At 40.8% G+C, this 13504-nt stretch overlaps 2 protein-coding genes across 2 annotated transcripts in view; one reads left to right on the top strand and one right to left on the bottom strand.

Annotated features, from left to right (window-relative positions):
* Window positions 1–13001, bottom strand: part of LOC148316130 (uncharacterized) — a 53099-nt gene extending 40098 nt beyond the window's left edge. The window contains exon 1 of the mRNA XM_088287040.1: window positions 12980–13001. The gene's annotated coding sequence lies outside the window, so the exon portion shown is untranslated. The remainder of the gene's footprint in view (window positions 1–12979) is intronic.
* LOC148316131 (uncharacterized) lies at window positions 2111–2856 on the top strand. The gene is made up of 2 exons (XM_088287028.1): window positions 2111–2412; window positions 2536–2856. The coding sequence occupies exons 1-2, from the start codon at window positions 2239–2241 to the stop codon at window positions 2749–2751; spliced, it is 390 nt and encodes a 129-aa protein (XP_088143154.1). The 5' UTR covers window positions 2111–2238; the 3' UTR covers window positions 2752–2856.
* Window positions 13002–13504: the final 503 nt, after the last annotated feature.

Here is a 13504-nt window from a genome sequence, read left to right as displayed (position 1 = left end):
AGTGACCGCTGCGAGGTCCCTATTGTTTTTCTAGAAAATATTATTACTTTTATTATTAATAATATTATTATCAAAGACGGCAGAAAAAAGTTTTTACAAAGACGCCAACTTGGGATTTTGGGGAGCGCAAGCGCTCCTCTTCAATTGGATGGAAAGTCGCTGCATGAGCTGTGAGCGTGCGCGTCGTATGGCCGTAAAAATACGATAACCACCTTCATTATGCGTGTTGGGGACGCTTGTTTTTTTTTTTGTTTTTTTTTTAAATAAGATAGCTATCAGGCAAAAGTGTCTGCCCTGTTTATGATCTACGACAGGCGTGGGCAAACAACGGCCCGGGGGCCACGTGTGGCCCGTTAAACGTTTTAATTGGGCCCGCCAAACTTGAAAAAAATGATATTTGGCATTGAGATTATGCATTGGCACCAAGCTATATATATATATATATATATATATATATATATTTATATATATATATATATATATATATACGGGGGGAGAGAGAGAGAGAGAGTGAAATTCATGTTATAACAAAAAAACCAAATTATTATTAAAACGTATTATTTTTTTATTCCCCAGCCATTCTTTTTGTATTTATTTAATTACTCCGACTTTTACCTGCTGGTACGCCGTCCGGTGTGCCCTGTGAAATGAAAGGTGGCATTCTTTATTTATTTATTCATTTATTCATTCATAACTGACAGCCTCGCGCTCCGCTCGTGCCCGGGCAGAAGAGGTGCTCCATTTTGGCTTAACTGTGACACACGCCCGCCCTCCTCCCCCGGAGCTTCCATTCGGTTAAACTTAGGGGCCGCTTGGCACCGCCCGTTCCCGGGGAAGGTGCTGAAAGAATGTGAAGGTTTGGGAGGTTATATATATCCATCCAAGTGTAACTTTTCACTCGCCTTCTCCATTCGCGTCCATGGCTCCTTGCACTCATTATCCCGGCAAATGATTTGTTTTTGTATATTCATGTATATGGGTTTGTACTTGTGTTTTACACAAATTTAGTTACTCCTCTCGCACTTCGAATGAACTGTTAAAAAAAAAAATCTGCACAAAATGCCAACATTCAGCGTCCTCTGCCTTTGGGTGTTGCTACAGTCGCTTTAAACTGTTTAATCCCACTCTAAAAGCACTTCTTGTAACACTGAATCACAAAGGAACATTTTCACTTGAACTTCAATTGACCTGTAAGCATAGTTTCGGCCGGTCAGCTGGCTCCTTCATCAACATTTTGATGGTGTCTTGAGACCCGTCTTTATCAGCTGATGAAAACACAACAGATCAGTCGATAAAACATGGCAGTCCGCACGGCCAGGTGAAAGCACTGAATGCAACGGTTGGTTACCAGTTGCCAGGATGGCGGAGCGGTCTAAGGCGTTGCGTTCACAATGACAATAAAGGGATTTCTATTCTATTCTTTTTTTAACTTTTCTCGAGGGCCACGCTTTGGTACGCCAGTGCTCTGTGACTCTGAGCGGCCTCTTTCAGAGAAGCATGTAAAAATATTAACCGCATATTTTTTTCATTCTCAATGAAAAATGACATTTTATAATTATGTAATTAGCTGCAGGTTAGTCTAGTGAAGGTGTAATCACTTCTATTTAAAATCATGAAACATTTTAAAAGATATCTTATGGGACATGCTGAAATGTCTTCACACCACAATCCCTTAAAAAAAAAATTTGCCCACGTCCGAAAAAAATGAAAGAAAAAACAACGAGGGAGGCTGGGGTGCCGCGGCCTTAATTGCTCTCCAGCAAACACAAATTTTTTTGTCTGCTAAAAATAATTGCATTTAGCATAGCCTTGGCATTCCACCAAAATGTAATGAATCAGTCAAATATCAATAATAAGAAGACAAAATGAACCTAATGTTTTGTTCTATTTTGAGGAACAGGATTAGACTTAGGCATTGAATTATTTTTTAAGCCGAATTGGAGCACCTCTTCCGCCCGGGCACGAGCGGAGCGCGAAGCTGTCAGTTATGAATATAATTAATAAAAGTCTCCCGAAAAATACAATCAAGAACACACCTTTGTTTTTAAAAAATATACGTCTATGGGAGGCGGCACACACACATGGATTTAATGTGTTAAAATGTGGTAAACCTATCCAATTTAGTTGTGTTTCCCTAAAAAATAAACAACTTGTATTTGTTGAACACATTTTAATCATGTGCAACCAAAAAGCAAGTACTGTTTTTCAGTGTGTGGGGTCCAAAAAAATTCTCAAGATATGCAAATCTTTTCTTCTGTTTTGTCTCTAGATTGCAAATTCAACATTCAGTTTTATGATGAATCTCGCCATAAGGCCAGCAAGGGTTTTGCTGTCATGTTGTATGCGAATAAAAATGATTCTAAGATGGTGGTTTGCTGTCGTGACAAGGGAGAAATTTACCCAAAGGCAATGGTGAGTATTAACAATTTTCACCTCCACAATTTGCTATTTTATCCATGAAAAGAGCCAGTGTACTTTTACACAGTTTTCCATCGGTTCAGTTATAAACCATTGTGCTATTTTTTTTTTAAACAGGAAATTCCTGATTATATTGAAACAGCTAACCACGAAGCTATGTTCTACATGAGTCGACTACCACAAGGAACAAAAAAATACATGTTGGAGTCCTCCCTTCATCCGCATGAATTTCTGGGTTTCGAGCCAGCGAAAAATAATCCTTCTCAACTCACTTTGGTCTTGCATCGTAAAGTTGATGAAGTGGATGAATGCTGTGAGATAATGTTTATTTAAATCTTTATATAAGTTTTGTAACAAACTTATCAAATGTAGGCAAATTAGCATAGTTTTGTAGTTTTCAATTTTAGTGAGAAGCTATCTACTAAATTTAAACCGAAAATCCGTTTATGCAACATGTCTAAATTATTGGGGCTGGGTGATGTGGTTGAAAAGTGCATCACGTGATAAGTATTTCATATCAGTCGATAGATAATAGAAATATTAAATATTAACTTTTTTCTTTAGGTTCTTAAAATAAAGAACCTTGAGGAAAAATACAGAATTTGGGTCATTTTATTTTAAAATATATTTAAAGAAGACGTTAAAACAACTAAAAAAATAACTAAGTAAAAATAACTGGCCAATTTAATCATTAAATAAACAATGTGCTTAGGAGAGTTGCACACATCATAATGTCTGTATGTATTTCATATTAGTCCATAGTGATATTTTTTTTCTAATGTATTTAAAAATAAGAATAAAAAAGATTTTTTAATTCAATGTATTAAAGATTATAATTAAATAAAAAAACACAACTATGAAGAGGAAAAATATCATTTATAAGTGTTTTTTATTGTGGCACAAATTTAACATTATACTCTTGCATTTGCCTACAACACGCAGAATGACAAGGTTGGGTTTACTTATTGTATCGCAATTTTTATTGATATTGATCAGGTGTCTATCGCAATATATATTGAATTACTGTCAGCCCTCTGTCTTATCTTATTTCGTGTGAAATTGCTGAGATCGGGTAAACTGCTTAGAGACAAACCAAATGCTTGTTTCTGAATTTACTAAATAAACATTGAAATCCAAAGTCATCTTAAATCTCTTATTCATTTTTGTGTGTGCGTGTGCATTTTGAAGAATGACTGCCATAAGAAGTGCCATGAAAAACATCAGTGAATGTAACATGAAACCAGAGATTCGGGCAGTTGTGAAGGGGGAAGTAACACATGGATTACATCACATTTATGTAGCTATCAATATATCTTTGTTTAGAGGCTTTATCAGCTTCAACATGCTGTTCTTCACATACAGTTTTTTCAATGCGCGCACCTTCAAAAATGCTTAAAAAAAATATACAATATATATAATAAATATATAAATATATATATATATCGCCAAAAATCCGGCAGAAATTCACCAGAGACACGAAGTGGCTGACCAAGCACCAACTCAGCAGGAGCGGCGTTAAGATCTTCCTTCGGCGCTGAACGTAAGCCAAGCAAAACCCACAGAAGACGGTCGACCCAGTTACCGTCCGATAAAGCAGCTCGTAGCGCAGCTTTAAGTGATCGGTGAAAACGTTCACACAGACCGTTAGCCTGCGGATGGTAGGCAGTAGTGCGGTGTACGCGCACGCCCAAAGACTCTGCCAAGGCCGACCAGAGCTCGGACACAAATTGGGGGCCCATGTCTGAGGTGATATCGGACGGCGTGCAATAACGCGCGACCCAGGACGACAGAAACGCACGCGCTATGTATACCGTGGTTGTGGAGGACAGAGGAACCGCCTCTGGCCATCTAGTCGTCCTAGTCCGAGAGTGTCCAGTTTGGCGACGAGGATGTCTGGGATGATCGTGTTGAATGCCGAGCTGTAGTCCACAAAGAGCTATACAAAATGAATCAGTCAAATATCAATATTTGGGTCTCTCACCGGGAGCCGTAGCGGGGTTAGCACTTCAGCACTAAAAAAACCAAACTTTTATAACAGCTAAACCAAACGTTTCCAATGTAAATTTCCACCTTTATATAGTGTTGGGCATTTTGGCAATTTATCAGGTCTTAATAATTTTTTAGTTTAAAAATAATAATTTTAGAATTTATTTGACCACCCAAAGCATTTCAAAGGTCATCAATTATGTGAAGATTTTTGCCATGTAACTTCTTCCACAGCAATTGGCTTGGCTTCAATGTAAATGTGATTTTGAATGAAATATGATAAATTTAATTTGACAGCGGGGGAACTTCCGCGTTTCTTAAATATGTTTGTTTCGCGCGACACTTTGCTGCCTCGAGAAGAGTAGCTGACAAATAGAAGCCGCTCATGCACTTTCATTCAGAGACTTGATCCTGGCAAATAAACACACCAGGGCATGGTTACCAATAGTGACATTCACTTGTGCAATGAATTGTTCTGTTGCTGGTGAAGAATTGCAAATATATATATATATATATATATATATATATATAGCTCGCGCTGTACACATTTGCTATGAGAGGTTCCGTGCCTCTAAATAGGACGAAAGTGTAAGGACGGAAGGGTGTCCATCCGTCATTGGCAGTGAATGAGTTAGGATTGTGCTCCTCACCGAGTTCGTGTTTCCCGGGATTATCCGAGATCTCCATGACGTAGAGCTTGAGGCCCATGTAGCTTTTCCCGATGGTGTAGATGCGCGTGATGAAGACATCTTAATGTTATTATTTTGTTATACACACAGCGCCGCCAAGTGGAATCAAAAATTGTGATGTGACTTTTCCTCAATGGGAATTTCCTGTCCCGGTGATTCATCCAAAACATGTTCTGCTGGAAGGAAATACCCACATAAAGCCGTAAAGTGCCACCGTTGAAGGGAGCGTGGGTCAAGTTTTTTTTTTTTGGTTGTTTTTTTTACTTTTGCCGCAGAGGTTTGTTAAAACCTCTGCAGAGGAGAGAATGTTTTGTTTTGTCTGGGACAATGTCATTTAAAAACTAATTTTGTGGTTTAGGGCATTCGACAAAAAAAAAGTTTAGTGTATTGTTTTAATTTGTTTATTATCAATACTGCTTATTATTGACTCCAGAGAAGCAGGTTGAGCATATTTATTTATTTATTTATTTATTAAGTTCTTTTTTTGTGTGTTACCAGGATTTTGCTAAAACTACAGCTAAGAATGCCACAAACATTTTTAAACAGTTGGTCCATGGAAAAATCACAAATGATAAGCCTTTAAATAAATGACAGTCTTACTTAATTAGCCTGGAAAGTCATTAATTTGATTGTCCAGTATTTCCTTCTAATCGAATGGAGGATGCGTAGTGTACATTGGAGCTCATATAGGAGTCATTAAGAGATGTATTAGTGAGACCCATTCAGTCTCTCTGTATAAATTCTCTCTATGTCAGTTATATTGGCAACATCATAGATGGCTAACCATTTATATATATATAAATATATATATATATATATATATATATATATATATATATATATATATATATATATATATATATATATATATATATATATATATATAAAACAGTTTTAACACAATCGGCTTAAATCTCTAGGAGCGATGAATTAAAATACAAAGTTTCCCAAAGGAATTTCACTTTTTGCTTTAACCGCTCCAGCGCCCCGTCGTGCCGCTCGGCGAAACTACAATGCTGGAGCCCATCCCAGCTATGTGATTATGAATAAGAAAAGAGAAGTTAATACAGTGCAAAATCAAGCATGCAGGGCTGCACGCGGCGCGAGTCGCGTGCAGTTATCCGTAAAGCCCCTTCTTGTCATTGCACATTTGCTATGAGAGGCATTATCTCATAAGGGAAATATTGGACAATCAAATTAATGGCTGCCCAGGCTTCAGGATGTCTTGATTTTTGGTTGGCTGAATGATGGAGGGACATTGACTACATTATTTTATGGAATGATGGTCCAAGAGAGGACAATTCAAACTCCTTTACAAAACAAAGTCAAATTGGTGCTGCGTGAAATCCTTGATTAAATATTTCTAATGTTTTGGATTATTTTGAGAGAGGATAAATCACAATATATAAGAAACAGATTTAATTGTAATGCAACACAACACAATTTGTACAGTATTGTAATCTGATTTTACTCTTCCAATAAAAATGAACGTCTTGCCACGGACGCCACAACGTCCAAACCCGTCTGATTTGAAACATTACAAATCAGCAATCACTGACCACTGCAAAAGGGAAAACCACATCATGGACCGGGAGAAGGGCAGGGTCATCCGCACCGAAGAGAACAAACAACACGCTGATTATGAGGTTCAAAATGGCGACTACATTATCTAGGACTTTTGAAATGAATGGTAGGTAGGAAATAGGGCGGAGGTTCAGGAAATCACTCTCTCTCTCCCCGTATATATATATATATATATATATATATATATATATATATTTATATATTTATTATATATATTGTAGTGTAAAAAGACATCCTGAAGCCTGGGCAGTCATTAATTTGATTGTCCAATATTTCCCTTATGAGATAATGCAGAGCGGTCTAAGGCGTTGCGTTCAGGTTGCAGTCACCCCAGGAGGCGTGGGTTCGAATCCCACCTCAGACAGAACCCATTGAAAGTACCAAGCGAGAAAAAAGCAAACACAGTCAAGAGAGCATTACCAGTTGCCAGGATGGCAGAGCGGTTAGATGAAGGAAAATGTAGCTCATCCAGTAATTTCAGTGAACTGGTGTCATTTGGGGCTCTGTCTGAGGTGGGATTCGAACCCACGCCTCCTGGGGAGACTGCGACCTGAACGCAACGCCTTAGACCGCTCTGCCATCCTGGTAACTGGTAATGCTCTTGTGACTGTGTTTGCTTTGTTATTGCTTGGTACTTTCAATGGGCTCTGTCTGAAGCGGGATTCGAACCCAACTTTTATAACAGCTAAACCAAACGTTGCTTTCTACACTATATAAAGGTGGAAATTTACATTGGAAACGTTTGGTTTAGCTGTTATAAAAGTTTGGTTTTTTAGTGCTGTAAATGCATTTTCAGGCCGAATGACGCCCCCCCACCCCCCAATGGTGTGGTCTCTGTTGGATATTTTGGGGATTTGTTGCAAATCGTTAAATTGCTACATTTCTTGCTCTGGCCGCGGCTCCGTGCCCGAGGGCCGGCCCTCAACCGCCAATCGCTGACTCAATGGCCGGAAGGAAAACTCACTCATCACATCTCGCAATTACGGGCGTGTGTGGGGGCGTGGTTGGTCCCTCTGAATAGGATCTCCACCACGTACACTCCTCTTAACAGCAAGCCGTTATCCTGAGCGACCTGAACGCAACGCCTTAAGAGAAGCCATATTAAGTTTCAATTTATGGTCAACCCCTACGAGTCTCCACACTCCCGTCCCGTGCGAGAGCTCCGGAGGAGGCCGGCCGTTGCAGCACTAAAAAAACCAAACTTCATTAACAGCTAAACCAAACGTTTGCTTTGCTGCCCAACGAGGGGCTCGCTCAAATGTGGACTTTGCTACAAGAGGAAGGAACACATTGGACTTGGCCTACACAAATATCAAAGGAGCATACAGAGCAGCCCCCCCAGCTGCACCCCACTTCGGAGGGACGTGGGAAAGGGAGATACGGTCCTTAGTACTTCCTCTGGGACTGGCTGGGCTCCCACCGTGGTGTACAGGGCTGCCTACGGATCATCTCACAGGAATGTTCGTGTGTGTGACGTAGAACGAAATTTGAGTTCATGCTCAAACGCCAGCAAGGACAGCTCGCCATCTGCTGTTTGAGCATGAAACCAACAAGCCTGCTCGGAGCAGAGGCCAAACGTTTTCCAGCACAACCTGAACAGTCCAGTTGGCATCCAGAACAAGGCCATTTTAGACTCAGTGCTTCCAATGCGCAATTGGGTTGCCAAAGCTCACGATGGAGCACAGCAATGTTTGCACCTTTGTTCTCCCAATTTGTGCGTTCAATTACTGGTACCTTTTTCCCTGTGAATTGATCTTGGATGCAATGAAAGGTGGCATTCCAGTTGTAGAGTGGACTACTTTTTTGTATACTGTTTTTGAAAGTCCGACTTTTGCCCTTTTTTGCATGTTTACAGGGGTCATTCATTTTTTTGACAAATAGATGTCATTGAAATAAGCGGCACAGCCCGTGCCCGGGGAAGGTGCTCCTCTACGGCTTAACTGCCACGCACGCTGGCCGGAGCTCTGGTACGGTCCGCACCTTCCCCGGGCAACGCCCCACTCAGCTGACTAAATCTGACCCCCATCGCATCCTGTCCTCCCTGGACCCGCAGAAACAGTGGCCTCTATCACGGCAATCACGCTTTTGTTGGGAAAAAAAAAAACATCCCGTGCTGACTGAAGGGAGACCAGAGACCAACTGGGTCGCAGTCTCCCCAGGAGGCGTGGGTTCGCATCCCACCTCAGACAGAGCCCATTGAAAGTACCAACCAAGCAATAATAAAGGAAACACAGTCAAGAGAGCATTAAACTAAATATCAGAACTCTATAATCAGTGGTTGCAAGAGAAATGTGTCATAGTCAGATTTGCAAGTGCATTTTTTTATTTGCAGGTCTACAACACAACAACCCGACTCCGAGAAGGGCCGCGAAAAAGGCATCCTGAAGCCTGGGAAGTCATTAATTTGATTGTCCAGTATTTCGAGAAGAGAACTTTCCAAACATTAGGAGACATGCTCAGAAGATGTTTGTTCTCTTTGGCTCTACCTACATTTGTGACTTTTTCGTGAAAAGTTGTGGGATCAATGAATTTGAATTACAAACTGACTGAAAAACGGCTACATTACGCCGCCGACTCTGTGTGAGCTATATCTTTGCTGCTGTAACACCTCAAATTTCAAAGTGATAACTCGTACATTTCACGGAGGGAAAAAAAACAGACACCATTGGTAGTTTTGACCGGGAAAAGGATGAATTATTTAATTCCATGTTTAATATAAAGGATGAATTGAGTTGTTTAATTGACAGAATGTTTCCCCTTTATGCCTGCCCCGAAAACAAACAAACCAAAAAAAAGTAAAAAAAAAATAAAAAATTCAGCCCCATCACTAGCGGACAGCGCTCCACAAAGCCTTTAGGGCCTGAATATCCTCAAATGTGAAAATAGCTTCTTACAGCAAGTATTGTTGGGACGGCAGTCCTCCCGAAATGAAAACATTTTAGGGCTTCAATTTTGGGAAGAACTGCGTTTGCGTATTTAATTGTTATGGGTATAAAGGTCGGAGATGTGCCAGGATTATTCCTGCAGCGTCGTGTCGTATTTTGTTTGAATGTAATTGCTATTATACATGATTTGTTGCTGTTTATTTTCTTGCTGCTCCTCACATTCACTTGTGCAGTATAAACTGTAAATATACAACACCTAGTCATTTCTGTGGCTCTTTAAAATTCTCCACGCTCACCTCCTCCCACTAAAGATGTATTGATCTTTAAGTAACTTTCAATCATCTTTTCTAGCCAATTTTCAATCGGATTCGTTAAAAGGGCACCGTGCAGTACGTCAAAATGTAAAAAATGATATTGATCCATATGTTCTCTATACCACTTCTCCTTGCTAGGGTAATATAAAATTAGGCTGCTCAAGTCTGGCCATGTATTTTCTAGAAGGTGCGTCCTCATTAGGCTTGCGGCTGAGCTGGAATTGACCCCTGCTTGCTTCAGGAGAGATGTGGGGGACATCCTGGACTGGGGAAACATGCTAAAACTTATCCATCAAACAATTATGTACAGTAGTTTTTTGGGGTTATTTTTTTGTCATTTTTAATCATCAGACGAACAGTTTTGGAAATTTCACATAATATGTAAATTGAAATGAGGATCCAGAAATCGTAAACATTATGGGAGCGATGGGCACACATATGCACCAGTGCACTAAAACCTTGATATGCAGGCATTTTATTTTCAAAGTGTGTAATCACATGACTTTAGTCGTGGGGAGACTGCGACCTGAACGCAACGCCTTAGACCGCTCCGCCATGGTCGCCACGGCAACCGCCAACCGGCCTCTCCTGTTGCTAGGATAGCAAATTGGCGAACAGTCGGAGGCGCCTTTTGTTAGAGACGCTACAGTCAGTTTGTAGCGTTAGTACACCTTCAAACATATTTGCAAAGTACGTTCCCGGGGAAGGTGCTCCTCTTCGGCTTACTGTGTCGCGAGGGTTCACTGTATGTATATGCATTTTCAGCGAGACGTCTCGGTTTGCAGTGCGAGGATTACGTTCATTTCAATGGGCTCGGCCGAATTGGGCTTGCGGGACCGCCGAGGGCACGCCCGGAGCGAGCGGTGGGAGTCGAGGCGCTTTCTCCCGAAGACTCGCCGCTGTCCGCTGCAACACCACAAGACCAGATGGCGTCAGGAGAGGATGGCGGGCCCGCCCCAACATTTTGAGTTTAGCCCTCAACCACAGCGTTTTGGTGTCTAAAATCTGTTAATCTTGAATAATGTTCTGCTTTGCCCCTAGACTGCAGGCTTTTGTAAAGCATCTGTACATGGAGACCTGCATGCTCATCCAGACGTTCAAGTGTTGGGAAACGCCCCTACTCAGCAGATCAAAACAATAACAAGTGCACATGGTGTCTCTGTCAGCTTTTGCGGTGTGAACCCACGCCTCATGGGGAGACTGCGACCTGAACGCAACGCCTTAGACCACTCTGCCATCCTGGCATCTGGTAATGCTCTCTTGAATGTGTTTGCTTTGTTCTTGCTTGTTCGCTCTAATGAAAATGGCCGCAGAAATCGGAGTGTGTACCCTACTCAGTGAATTCCTGGTGATGAACTCCTGGCCAAATTGGAAACTAAATTACAAAAGGGGATTACGTTTTTAAATTGCATGAACCATTTTTTTTTTTTTTTCATCTCCTGCAGGGAGGGACGCTCTAATGCTCACGTCAACACTTATCTGAACATTTTATTTTTTTTTTTAGGACCAGACACGCGAACCAAGTTTTGACGTCGAAAAAAGTGAATGTGTTAAGTATCTCAGTAATGCATTAAGGGCCTGAATATCCTCAAATGTGAAAGATTTCCAGAAGGTCCGTCTTGAATATGGCCTCGCAAGTGTATCTGCAATTAAAGCCACACTTTTAAATATGTATTTAATATATTTTGGATTTTCCAGCGGTCGCCAGTTACGGGACTTTCGGGTGTGTTGATTCCGCATAGCGCCGAGTATCCAATCACAAAACGCGTTCATCGCATCCATTTCCTGGAAACAAAAAAAACAAACAAAATAAACCTGCTTTGGAAAGCTCCGAAGACGTGAGAAAACTGAAGAACCGGGTGGCCACTCTGGAGACGTTTGGTTTAGCTGTTATAAAAGTTTGTTTTTTTAGTGCTGTAAATGCATTTTCAGCTCGCGCTGTACACATTTGCTATGTGAGGCACTAGTGAGAGTAAGATTTCGACATTTATCTTTCTTTTGCCTTTTTCATGCAACTTTGCAGAATTTCTCAGTCTTTCACAATTTATTTTTCAAATTTTATAACAGCTAAACCAAACGTTTCCAATGTGTTTGCTTTGTTCTTGCTTGGTACTTTCAATGGGCTCTGTCTGAGGCGGGAGGCGTGACTGCCAGGAAATCAGAGGTCATAACATGTGACTTGGCACCGCCCGTAAAATTAAATGTAAAGTAATAACAAAAGCGTTATGTTTTATCGTTAATCAATAGAATTGTGTAGAGCAGATTTCTATTTGAGACTGGAACGATTCAAGTGTTTTTGTGTTGACCAATTTTTTTGTTGTAAAGTTAAATAGTAAAATATTAAGTATTGTAAAACCGTCAAATGTTCTGGCTGTACATTCATTCCATAGTTTAATCTGTAATTGGAATTTTATCCCACAAAATATAGCAATAGGCATCAGCCTAAAAAAAAAAAAATTCTATATCAATCAGGCCCATTTTGATGAGGCAAAACTGAATTAGAGAAATCTGCAACACATATGCGGTCGCCGGCTGTGAAAGCCGGCGGGCCCGCCGCCCTTTTGCAGTGGTCAGTGATTGCTGATTTGTAATGTTCATGTTGTGCTTGTTTTTTTTTAACACTAAAATTTTTAGAGGATGCACCAGTTTTTCAGTATTTTTTAAGTTTCTAGCAATGGGACAAGATTCCCTCTCAAAATAATGAGTGTAGTTGGACGGGAGTTTGAACGGTTGGATGAAGGCTCCTGTCTTCACTATCTCAGCTCACTCCCTCCCGTCTGCTGCTCTCTTTTTTCCTGTCTCCCTCTAATCAAAAAGCCAAACCAGGCAGTGTCCACAAATGTTTTTGAGATTATATGATGCTATATAGATGTTAGCGCATCCTTAGCATTATGCCGTCTTGGTAATATTTCTATTTAAATGCATGTGGCGAGCCTCTCATCAATCTATGAGAAAACATTATCCTGCATGCATTGCTGGCAAGGTGCCCGGGGAAGGTGCTCCTCTTCGGCTTACTGTGACGCGAGCATGCCCTCCTTACATCAGGTTTCATACAATTTATTAAATGCAAATTAAATCCCTGAGCCCCGTTCCGGCGCCTCACCTGATGTGATACGAAAAGCTTCTTGATGTCATTCAATTCCAACAGCTCTTCCATCAACATGCGTGACTTGCCTTCATTCTTGTGACAGGTAAGTCACGCCCTCATGGAACATCAGCTGATAAAGACGGGCCACAAGACACCATCATGTGACACTCTGAAGAAGGCGAAAGACTTTCGTATTGTGACATCCTCAAGGCCTAAACACTCATCCGAGCAAATGTAAGGTAGATTTTGTTAACCTGCCCGGAGAAAAAAATCAACGAAAAGAATTTGTATTTGTTTTAACCAGTTGGTGGCGCTACCACTGCGATCAAAAATAAGTTGGCAGCCGTCTTCAGGGCCTGAATATCCTCAAATGTGAAAAATTTCGAGAAGATGGATCATCTGAATCATTTTGCAGGAACTTTTGTTGCCACGGAGATTAATCAGACTCTGCGGCACCGTAATAGCCACGCCCTTCGAAGGAAAGTCACAAAAATAGGGATAGAGTAAGATCAATGTCTTGAGTCTTTTCTAGCCAATTTT

The sequence above is a fragment of the Idiotropiscis lumnitzeri genome, chromosome 22, assembly GCF_059441095.1.
Source record: "Idiotropiscis lumnitzeri isolate Australia: NSW breed Sydney's pygmy pipehorse chromosome 22, RoL_Ilum_1.0, whole genome shotgun sequence".
NCBI classification, from domain to species: Eukaryota; Metazoa; Chordata; class Actinopteri; order Syngnathiformes; family Syngnathidae; genus Idiotropiscis; species Idiotropiscis lumnitzeri.
The sequence above is the reverse complement of the archived record's forward strand: the minus strand, read 5'-3'. Positions and strand labels throughout refer to the sequence as shown.

What these genes read in the sequence shown, in the direction of transcription:
- LOC148316131 (XM_088287028.1), top strand. Translation starts at nt 2,239, where the DNA reads ATGCAAATCTTTTCTTCTGTTTTGTCTCTAGATTGCAAATTCAACATT. An exon ending in AAATTTACCCAAAGGCAATG is followed by an intron (nt 2,413 to 2,535) that starts GTGAGTATTAAC and finishes TTTTTTAAACAG; the next exon opens with GAAATTCCTGATTATATTGA.